Genomic DNA, 12,072 nt, shown 5'->3' on the forward strand with positions numbered 1-12,072 from the left:
ACAAGAAGCCAGATCAAAAGTAGTGGTGGGACTCCATCCCAGGCACTCCAGTACAGGATACAGGCATCCCAAGTGTCTGGAGGTTTAACCTGCTTCACTACAATACCTGCCCCAGGAAAGAAAATTTTTATTATTCAGTATATTTAGCTCTGGAACCAGTTCCAGGAGGGCCAAAACTTCACGTATACTATTTTATCTATCATTTTTGAAAATGTGTATATAAATTGGGTTGATTATATAGAGCTAAAATTTTCTATTATTAAAAAATTTCTAAATATGCAGAAAATAATATAATGCTTATGAAATTTCTCTCTATGCAGATTTAACAAATATTGATATTTTGCTGTAGGTTTTTAGATTCATTTTTAAATAAAATATTAAAGATATAGCTGATATCCCTATACTCCCATTCTTTTGCCCTTTGTTTCCACAGATGTGTGTAAACTTAGTTTGTTCTTATACTTTTATTACACATATAAGTTTCTGCAAAGAATATATAGTATTGATTTTTTTGTTTGTTTAAGATTTACTTATTTATTTGAAAGAGTTACAGAGAGGGAGAGGGAGAGGCAGAGATAGAGGGAGAAAGAGAGGTCTTCCATCTGCTGATTCACTACCCAAATGGCTGCAAAGGCCAAGTCTGGACCAGGCTGAAGCCAGGAGCCAGGAGCTTCTGGGTGTCCCACATGGGTAAGGGAACCCAAGTACTTGAGCCGTCTTCTGCTGCTTTCCCAGTTGTATCAGCAGAGAGCTGGAGCAGAAGCAGAGCAGCCGGGACTCATGTGTGATGCTGGTGCTGTAGGCTGCATGCTTTCCCAGGCCATAGCAGAGAGCTGGATCGGAAGTGGAGCAGCTGGGACTTGAATCAGCTCCCACATGGGATGCTGGTGCCGCAGGCAGCGGCTTTACCTGTTGTGCCACAGCGCCGGACCCTGTACCTTATTTTTAATAAGTTACTTAGTGTAAAACTCTTGGAAAAGTGACACCACATGGAGTTCAGTAAGTAAGTAAGGTGTTAAACAGTGTCTCTAGTGTGATTTCATGTGTGTAAATTTGCACATGCAAATGTAAATATGTTGTAGAAAGATATACACTAAACTTCATGATGGTGTTTGCCTACAGCAGGGATGGTGTGGAATGGAACTTAGGTTTGCAGATCTAAGAGAATTTTAGCATTATATTTTATTTCTTTTATTAAAAAAGACTCAAAGTTACTGGTAATAGTCGTTATTTATTGGTTGCCAGAAATCTAGTGTTTGCTGCAGTATAATTTGAATTCTGGGCTGGCGCCGTGGCTCAATAGGCTAATCCTCCGCCTTGTGGCACCGGCACACCGGGTTCTAGTCCCGGTCGGGGCGCTGGATTCTGTCCCGGTTGCCCCTCTTCTAGGCCAGCTCTCTGCTGTGGCCTGGGAGTGCAGTGAAGGTTGGCCCAAGTGCTTGGGCCCTGCACCCCATGGGAGACCAGGAGAAGCACCTGGCTCCTGGCTTCAGATCAGTGCGATGTGCCAGCTGCAGCACGCTGGCTCAGCGGCCATTGGAGGGTGAACCAACGGCAAAAGGAAGACTTCTCTCTGTCTCTCTCTCACTGTCCACTCTGCCTGTCAAAAAAATAAATAAATAAAATAAAATTGAATTCTGTGTAATTCTACTTTTCCCAAAAGTAAATAAATTTCCAAAAACTGATAGGAAGTCATTGGTGAATATCAGTATATAATGCTACAAAGTAAAGCAAAAACAAAATTTAAACAAAATGAAAAACCAATTCTTGGCAGAAGGTATTTGGCTCAGTAATTAAGCTGCCATTTTGGACACCTGCATCCCATACTGGAGTGCCTAGGTTTAAGTCCCTGCTCCTGTCCCCATTCCAACTTCCTGCTAATGCATACCCTCAGAGGCAGCAGGCAAGAACTCAAGGAGTTGGGTCCTTACCACCCAGTGAAGGAGACCCAAATTGAGTTCCCAGCTACTGGCTTTGGCCTGGCCCAGCCCCAGCTGTTGTGGGCATATGGCGAGTGAACTACATGAAAAGAATTTAGTTGGTTGATCCATCGATCTGTACCCCTCTATCTCTCTGCCTTTCAAATAAGTAAATACTTTTAACATTTTTAAAAGAAGAAAGCCCCACTTTTGTTCAGATTTCTAGAACATTTCAGAAATTTCCAGATGGCTTACATCTATAAATAGTATAGTTTTCTTTTGGGAAACTACTAAGTTGAGAAACTAAAGATGTAACTTAACTTAGAAGTAGGTGTGCCTTTTTGTCTCAGAGTTTCCATCAAAATTCAACTAATCTCTTTCTGCTACTCTTGAATCCTTGAGAATGATGAAAAGTTACATGTTTATTGCCCAAAAATTTTAAGCCCTGCCATGATTAATAGGTCAATGTATTTTAGTACAGTATTTTAATCACTAAATAGTATGTGGATCAGTATTTCTTAAATTGTCTCCAGGGAATCAGATGAATGATTATTTTTCCATTTTTCCAAAATCAGTAATATGACCACACCAAGTTACATGTTTTGTACTGTTTTTTTTTATGAGGTATTAAATTAAAATTATCCTTTTAAAATTTTATTTAAGTTATACAAATTTCATGTATAATCAGCCTGCCTTTATTTTATTTATTTATTTATTTATTTTGACAGGCAGAGTGGACAGTGAGAGAGAGAGAGACAGAGAGAAAGGTCTTCCTTTTCTGTTGCTTTACCCCCCAGTGGCCGCTGCGGCCAGCGCAATGCGGCCGGCACACTGCGCTGATCCGAAGCCAGGAGCCAGGTGCTTCTCCTGGTCTCCCATGCAGGTGCAGGGCCCAAGGACCTGGGCCATCCTCCACTGCATTCCCTGGCCACAGCAGAGAGCTGGCCTGGAAGAGGGGCAACCGGGACAGAATCCGGCGCCCCGACCGGGACTAGAACCCGGTGTGCCGGCGCCGCAAGGCGGAGGATTAGCCAAGTGAGCCACAGTGCTGGCCAATCAGCCTTTCTTAAAAAATTTATTCTGGGGTTGGCCACTGCCTATAGAGCTAGCATCCCATATAAGTGCTGATTCAAGTTCTGGCTGCTCCACTTCTGATCCAGCACCCTGCTGATGGCCCAACTCCTTGGGCCCCTGTACCCACATAGGAGACCCGGAAGAAGCTACTAGCTCCTGTCTTCGGACTGACTGAGCTCCAGCTGTCTCAGCCATTTGGGGAGTGAACCAGTTGATGGAAGATCTCTCTCTCTTTGCCTCTCCCTCTCTGTAACTCTGCCTTTCAAGTAAAATAAATAAATATTTTTTAAAAAGTGTTTAATTTTACATGAAAGGTAGAGTGACAGAGAGAGAGTCATTCATCTGCTGGTTCACTCCCCAAATACCTGCAACAGCCAGGGCTGAGCCAGGCCAAAGCCAGGAGCCAGAACCTCTGTCCTGGTCTCCGTGTGGGTGGTGGGGACCCAAGTACTTGAGCCATCATGTGCTGCCTTCCAGGATGCATTAATAGGAAGTTGGATTGGAAGCTGAGGAGCCAGAAATCGAATTTGCACTCAGATATGGGATGCCAGCATCCCAAGGGGAGATTAACCCACCTAACAACACCTGCCCCATGCTCTCTAAGTACTTGTATTTACATGGATGTAAAATTTATACTCTTGTTTTTTTTTTTGTTTTTATTTGTAATCTTTCTAGGATCTGAAGAAGATGATGAAGTTGTGGCAATGATTAAGGAATTGTTAGATACAAGAATACGGTATGTCTCCCTTTCTATCTGAATTCATAGGCTACAGAGGCAATTTTCATTGTAATCATATAGTTTTAGTTGCCTGTGATTATAATAGAGTTCCAAAATAAGTACAGGTTAATGTAAACCACAATAAGTAACTAAGAATTGAATTTAAAACCTTTACTTTCTCTACGTTCACTCAAAATTTTAAAGCACACTATTTGTTTAGCCCCAGGAAGAAATTTACCTTGCACAGTCACCACTTCAATTTGCTATTATTACAATATCAAGTTTCTTAGAAAAAAAACTGAACAGTGTTGGGGAGGGTTATTGAGAAAGAAGGAATCCCTGTTTTCAGGCTGTTGCTCATAAAGAATGAATTTAAATGAGTGGAGAACAGCAGGCTTCTACTTAAGCTTGTAGCAGACTGTTTGTCCTTCTGAGAACTCTTGGAAAACCTAGATAAAATACCATTGTGAACTTTGGTTTGAAAGCATTAAATAGCTCCCCAAACAACCATGTATCGAGGTGACAGACTTCTGGTGAGAAGCAGCTCACTGAGGCTTCCCTTGAAACAAGTTTGCTTATTTTTGGTATAGACCTATGGTAGGAGAAGCTGGGCAGAGGGCACCTTCTGAGAATCAGAGAAACCATCAAGCTTCCTGAAAGTTTGTTTAGAAAGGAAGACAAAAAATTCTGAGTTACCAGTGAGATCTTGATTTGAAGTGCCAAAATCTCAGAGAGTGGAGAAGTTAAGAAAGGTATGGGTATGTAGTTAATAATATGTATCACCTTCTTTGTTTTTAAAAAAATTTTATTCATTTGAAAGATAGAGTTACAAAGAGGGAGAGACAGAAATCATGTATCTGCTGGTTTACTTCCCAAATGACCATAATGGCTGCGGGTGGGCCCGGCTGAAGCCAGGAGCCAGGAACTCCATCCAGGTCTCCCATGCAGGGGTCCAAGGACTTGGGCCATCTTCTGCTGTCTTCCCAGGCACATTAGCAGGGAACTGATCAGAATTGGAGTGGATGGGACTCTAACTAGTGCCCATATGGGATGCCACAAAGCCAACCCCACATACTGCATTCTTTTTTTTTTTTTTTTTTTTTTTTTGACAGGCAGAGTTAGACAGTAAGAGAGAGAGACAGAGAGAAAGGTCTTCCTTTTTCCATTGGTTCACCCCCCAAGGGGCCGCTATGGCCGGTGTGTTGTGGCTGGCAAGCTGCGCCGATCAGAAGCCAGGAGCCAGGTGCTTCCTGCTGGTCTCCCATGCGGGTGCAGGGCCCAAGTACCTGGGCCACCCTCCACTGCACTCCCGGGCCACAGCAGAGAGCTGGCCTGGAAGAGGAGCAACCGGGACAGAATCTGGCGCCCCGACCGGGACTAGAACCCAGTGTTCCGGTGCCGCAGGCAGAGGATTAGCCTAGTGAGCCATGGCACCGACCCATACTGCATTCTTAAAAAAAAACTAGGAGGTGCCGACGTTGTGGCGTAATGGGTAAAGCCACCGCTTACAGTGCCATCATTCCATGTGGACTCTGGTTTGAGTCCCGGCTGTTCCATTTCTGATCCAGCTCTCTGCTGTGTCCTGGGAAAGCAGTAAAAGGTGGCCCAAGTCCTTGGACCACTGCACCTGCATGGGAGACCCGTTAAAAGCTTCTGGCTCCTGGTTTCAGATCCAGCTCCGGCTGTTGTGGTTATCTGGGGAGTGAACCAGCAGATGGAAGACTTTCTCTCTGTCTCTCTGCCTCTGCTTCAATGTAATCTGCCTTTGAAATAAATAAATAAATCTTTTAAAAAGTAATGTTTTATGTGATAAACATACATACTTTTTGTCAACTAAAAATAATTAATAGAAAAATAAGCCTAACATTGAGAAGTTCTCTTAACAAGGCATTTGCTTATTCTTAGCTGTGTAGAGAAAGAGGCTAAGAAACCTAAAAGCAGTTAGAAAGCAGAGCAGAGCTTTATAGTTTTATGGTGTGGGGTGAGGGACAAAAATTGGAGTTTAAAATCTGTCAAGAAGTTTGGGCTTCAGAAAACATCCAGGTCCATGTTTGGGCTTTCTGGAGAATTATACCTTCAAAATGAAGGAAGACCAGAGATTAGGTCCCCTTTATTGAGTCAGCTTCATTACTGCCAGAAATAAGATGAGTCCTTTCTGGTGTAATATAATTCCAAGTCACTGAGTCCAAAATTAGTCAAAAATTAGTAGTCACATCTATAATCTATAGCAAGAGAAAATAAAACAGATCCACAGATAGCCCTATGTAGGTCAGATGAAGAATTTCATTGTAAGACTGAAAGCCATTAAAAAACAGAAAAATTCTGAAGCTAAAAAATATAATTACTGAGCTTAACTCATTAATTTACCATCAAATTGGACCAGTAGATTACCATACTGGAATACAGAGTGTGCAGATTGAAACACAGAGAGGAACACACAGGAAAAGGGCATGAGAGACAAAGTAAATGACAAGATCTTATAGCATCCTGTAAAGTTTTAGACATATCTAGAGTTAAAAGCTTGACAAAACTACAAAAAGTTGGTAGGTATACAAGGAGATGTCCTAAGGCCTGGCTTATTTGGTAAGTGGCAAAGTACTGATTTACAGTAAAATCTAAGAGATATAGCCGGCGCCGCGGCTCACTAAGCTAATCCTCCGCCTTGCAGCGCCGGCACACCGGGTTCTAGTCCCGGTCGGGGCACCGAATTCTGTCCTGGTTGCCCCTCTTCCAGGCCAGCTCTCTGCTGTGGCCCGGGAGTGCAGTGGAGGATGGCCCAAGTCCTTGGGCCCTGCACCCCATGGGAGACCAGGAGAAGCACCTGGCTCCTGCCTTCGGATCAGCGCGGTGCGCTAGCCGCGGCGGCCATTGGAGGGTGAACCAGTGGCAAAGGAAGACCTTTCTCTCTGTCTCTCTCTCTCACTGTCCACTCTGCCTGTCAAAAAAAAGATAAAAAAAAAAAAAATCTAAGAGATAAAGTAGACATCTAATAGGATAAACAAAGAAGAATAAAACATTGTGTAGCAAACAACTGTATAGAGGGAGAAATAGAATAGTAATAATAAAAACAAAATCTTGGTCAATCTAAAAGAATGCAAATAAGAAACAAATAATGAGATGGTAACACAAACTCAGATATATTAGTAGTTATGTTTAAATGTACATAGATTGGTTAACAGAAGATAAGATTGTCAGACTAGGGGCAGACATTTGGCACAGACATTAGACATGGCTTGAAACACTTGTATCCTGTATCAGAATGCCTGGGTTCAAGTCCCAGATCCATTTCCAGTTCCAGCTTCCTGCTTATGCACATCCTGAGAGGCAGCAGGTGATGCTCAAGTGCTGGATCCTCGTCACCCGTGGAGGAAATCTGGATTGAGTTCTAGGCCCCTGGCTTCCGCCTAGTCTGCCCATCTGCAGAGGGCATCTGGGGAGTGAACCATCAGATAGACTCTATCTCCTGCTCTCTCTCTCTCTTTTTCTCTCTACCTTTCAAATAAAAATAAATGAATACATTTTTTTTTTTTTTTTGACAGGCAGAGTGGACAGAGAGAGAGAGAGAGAGAGAAAGGTCTTCCTTTGCCGTTGGTTCACCCTCCAGTGGCCGCCGCGGCTGTTGCGCTGCTGCCGGTGTACTGCGCTGATCCGAAGGCAGGAGCCAGGTGCTTCTCCTGGTCTCCCATGGGGTGCAGGGCCCAAGCACTTGGGCCATCCTCCACTGCACTCCCTGGCCACAGCAGAGAGCTGGCCTGGAAGAGGGGCAACCGGGACAGAATCCGGCGCCCCGACCGGGACTAGAACCCGGTGTGCCGGCGCCGCTAGGCGGAGGATTAGCCTAGTGAGCCGCAGCGCCAGCTAATAAATACATTTTTAAAACATTGTTAAGCCGGTGCCACGACTCACTAGGCCAATCCTCTGCCTGCAGTGCCGCCACCCGGGTTCTAGTCCCAGTCGGGGCGCCGGATTCTGTCCCGGTTGCTCCTCTTCCAGGCCAGCTCTCTGCTGTGGCCCGGGAGTGCAGTGGAGGGTGGCCCAGGTCCTTGGGCCCTGCACCCGCATGGGAGACCAGCAGGAAGCACCTGGCTCCTGGCTTCTGATTGGCGCAGCACGCCAGCCGCAACACACCAGCCGTAGTGGCCACTTGGGGGGGTGAACCAATGGAAAAAGGAAGACCTTTCTCTATCTCTCTATCTCTTAGTGTCTAACTCTGCCTGTCTAAAAAAAAAAAAAAAAAAGTGTCGATTGATGTAAAAAGAAAAAATGGCGCTGGCATTGTGGCGTAATGAGTTAAGTCACTGTTTGTAATATAAGCATCTCATATGGGCGCTGGTTTGAGTCCCAGCTGTCCCACTTCAGATCCAGCTCCCTGCTAATGTGCCTGGAAAAGCAGCAGAGGATGGCTCAAGTGCTTGGGTCCCTGCACTCACTTGAGCAACCCAGATGACGTTCCTCATTCCTATCTTTGGCCTGGCTCAGCCTTGGCTGTTTCAGCCATGTGGGGAGTGAATCAGTGGATGGACTATCTCTCCCTCTGCCCCTCTCTCTAACTCTGCCTTCCAAATTAAAAAAAAGAAAAATTAACAAAAGCACAGCTACATTCTGCTTATAAGATACACAGCTTGGGGGCTAGCATTGTGGACCAGCAGGTTAAGCAATGATGAGCACTGGTTCTAGGCCTGGCTGCTCTTCTTCCTATCTAGCTCTTTGCTAATGTGCCTTGTAAAGTAGCAGAAGATGGCCCAAGTGCTTGGGCCCTTGCACCAACTTGAGTAACTAGGATGAAGTTTCCATCCCAGTGTGGGCTGTTGTGGCCATTTTGGGAGTGAACCAGCAGGTGAAAGATCATTGTCTCTCCCTCTGTCTCTCTAACTCTGTCTTTCAAATAAATAAGATAAATTTTGTAAAAGTTAATTATCTTTCTTATAAAAAGGATATATAACTTAAATATAAGAATACAGAAAAGTTAAAATAAAAAATCTGTAGCATTTAAAGAATAAAAAAGAGAAAGTTGATGTTTCTGTACCGATAGCAGACAAAATGTACCTTATAGTTAAAGACATTACAGATGAAGAAGGATCTTTCATAATAAAAATTTATTTTTTATTAAAATGTTATTTATTTGAAAGGTAGAGTGACACAGAGTGTCAGACAGAGAAAGAGAGATCTTCCATATTCTGGTTCACTCCAAATGCCCTCAACAGCTAGGACTGGGCCAGGCTGAAGCCTGGAGCCAGGAATTGCATCTGGATCTTCCATATGAGTAGCAGGAATCCAAGTACTGGAACCATCCTCTGCAGCCTCCGAGGTGCATTAGCAGGAAGCTGGATCAGTAGCAGAGGCAGGACTCCATCCTATCTGATATGGGATGTAAACTTCCAAATGGCATTTAAGCCAGATGTGCCACAACGCCTGCCACCAAAAGATAATTTTTAGTAGGAATATATACTAGTGTAAAACTTGTATACAACTGGTAATAGAACCTCAAAATTAATGAAGAATGTCAGACAAAACTAAACTGAGATGTAGATTATCCATAGTCATGGTGGGAGTTTGACATACTTCTCTCGGTAACAAATAGACCAAGCCCTTAAAATAATCAGTGAAGATATGAGAGTTTTAAATGCCTGAATCACAGACTTGACTAAATTGACATATGTAGAATGTTGCACTCAACAAGAACAGAGTATTCTTTTCAAGTATATGTAGAAGATGTACAAAATAGACTAAATGCTGGATTATTTTTATTTATTTATTTTTATTTTTTTGACAGGCAGAGTGGACAGTGAGAGAGAGAGAGAGACAGAGAGAAAGGTCTTCCTTTGCCGTTGGTTCACCCTCCAATGGCCGCCGCGGCCGGTGCGCTGCGGCCGGCACACCGCACTGATCCGATGGCAGGAGCCAGGTACTTATCCTGGTCTCCCATGGGGTGCAGGGCCCAAGGACTTGGGCCATCTTCCACTGCACTCCCTGGCCACAGCAGAGAGCTGGCCTGGAAGAGGGGCAACCAGGACAGAATCCGGCGCCCCGACCGGGACTAGAACCCGGTGTGCTGGCGCCACAAGGCGGAGGATTAGCCTAGTGAGCCGTGGCGCCGGCCTAAATGCTGGATTATAAAGTAACCCGCAACAAATTTCAAGGATGAAGTTATTGAAAATATTATTCTCTGACTACAGTGAAATTAAGCTAGACATCAGTTATTAAACAGTAACCATTGCGGGGCCAGTGCTGTGGTATAGCGGGTTGGGCTGCCGCTTCCAATGCCGGTATCCCATATGGGCATCAGTTCAAGACCCAGCTGTTCCACTTTAGATCCAGCTCTCTGCTGTGTCCTGGGAAGGCAGTAGAAGATGGCCCGAGTCCTTGGGCTCCTGCATCAATGTGGGAGACCTGGAGGAAGCTCTTGCCTCCTGGCTCCTGGCTTCAGATCAGCACAGCTCTGGCTGCTGTGGCCAATTGGGGAGTGAACCAGTGGATGGAAGACCTCTCTCTCTCTCTCTGCCTCTTCTCTCTGTGTAACTCTGACTTTCAAATTAATAAACAAATCTTTTAAAAAAATAATAATAACTATTGCTTCGCAGCCTTTTGGCTAAAAGATCAGGTGAAATAATAAATATAAAATCTACATATATTTGGGACCTAAACAATGCTTTTCACAAAGCACTGTGAGAGGCAGGTGTTGTGCACTAGGTTAAGCTGCCCCTTGGGACACCCACATCCAGGACTGGAGTGCCATTTCTAGTTGTAGCACCTTCACTTCTGAACCAGCTTTCTGCTAATTCACACCCTGGGAGGCAGCAGATGATGGCTCAAGTGCTTGAGCCCCTGCTACCCACATGGGAGACCTAGATAGAGTTCTGGGCTCCTAGCTTCTGCATTTACAAGATTTTGGGGATTGAACCAATGGATGGAAGATCTCTCTCTCCCTCTCCCTTCCTTTTTCTCCTCCCTGTGTGGCACTCTGACTTTCAAATAAAGAAACTTAGACCTACGGGTCAACAAAGAACTCATGAAGGTATTTTAAAATAAGAGAATATCGTCCGGCGCCGCGGCTCACTAGGCTAATCCTCCGCCTTGTGGCACCGGCACACCGGGTTCTAGTCCCGGTCGGGGCGCCGGATTCTGTCCCGGTTGCCCTTCTTCCAGGCCAGCTCTCTGCTGTGGCCAGGGAGTGCAGTGAAGTATGGCCCAAGTCCTTGGGCCCTGCACCCCATGGGAGACCAGGATAAGTACCTGGCTCCTGCCATCGGATCAGCGCAGTGCGCCGGCCGCGGCGGCCATTGGAGGGTGAACCAACGGCAAAGGAAGACTTTTCTCTCTGTCTCTCTCTCTCACTGTCCTGTCTAAATAAATAAATAAATAAATAAATAAATAAATAAATGTCTGCATGTCTTGCATTAGAGAGGCAGTATTTTTTTAAAAAACAGGACACAAGCGAACAGATAAACAAAATTAAGGAAAAGACATACAGAATAGGTAGGTGTTTGACCTAGTGATTAATACACCATCAGGATGCCCACATCCCATATCAGAGTGCCTGAGTTTGATTCTTGGCTCCAGCTCTCAGTTAAAACTTCCTGTCATTTTAGACCCTGGAAGGCATAAGGTGATGGCTCAAGTAGTTGGATCCCTGCCACCCATGTGAGAGACCTGGATTGAGTTCTTGACTCCCAACTTTAACCCTAGTCTATCCCTAGCTGTTTGGGGGCATTTGGGTAATGAGCAAGCAGATGGGAGTACTCTCTCTCTACCTCTCAAAAAAATTTTAAAGCTTTTATTTACTTGAATGGCAGTGTTCCCAACAGGGAGGGAGAGACAGAAACCTTCCATCTGCTGATTCACACTCCAAATGGCCACAAAAGCTGGAGCTTGGCTAGGTTGAAGCCTAGAGTCTGGAACTCCATCCAGGTTTCCCACGTGAGTGGCAGGGGACCAAGCACTTGGCATATCTTCTGCTGCTTTCCTCGGCACATTATCAGGGAGCTGGATGGGAAGCAGAGCAGTTGGTTCTTCAGCCAGCACTCATATGGGATGCTGGTGGCTTAATCCACTGTGCCACCACACTGGCCTCATCAAATACATTTTTAAAAAATTATTTATGTATTTATTTATTTGAGAGTCAGAGTTAGAGAGAGAGGAGAGACAGATTTTCCAGCTGGTGTTTCACTCCCCAGATAGCTGCAATGGCTGACACTAGGCCAGCCTAAGAGCCAGAAACTTCAAACCGGGTTTCCCATGTGGGTGACATGGACCTAAACACTTGGAACATCTTCTGCTGCTCTTCCCAGGCCAGTAGCATGGAGCTGGATTGGAAGTAGAGTGACCAAGACATGACCTGGTAACCACAGTGAATGCTGGTGT

At 44.8% G+C, this 12,072-nt stretch overlaps 1 protein-coding gene across 7 annotated transcripts in view; it reads left to right on the top strand.

Moving 5' to 3' along the window:
- NFU1 (NFU1 iron-sulfur cluster scaffold) overlaps window positions 1-12,072 on the top strand; it is a 42,588-nt gene that overhangs the window by 23,377 nt on the left and 7,139 nt on the right. For all 7 annotated transcript variants that reach the window (XM_002709823.5, XM_070069011.1, XM_070069012.1 and 4 more), the window contains one exon: window positions 3,669-3,729. In XM_002709823.5, the coding sequence (XP_002709869.1) occupies window positions 3,669-3,729 (61 nt within the window). The remainder of the gene's footprint in view (window positions 1-3,668; window positions 3,730-12,072) is intronic.

This window comes from Oryctolagus cuniculus, chromosome 2 (genome assembly GCF_964237555.1).
Source record: "Oryctolagus cuniculus chromosome 2, mOryCun1.1, whole genome shotgun sequence".
Taxonomy (NCBI): Eukaryota; Metazoa; Chordata; class Mammalia; order Lagomorpha; family Leporidae; genus Oryctolagus; species Oryctolagus cuniculus.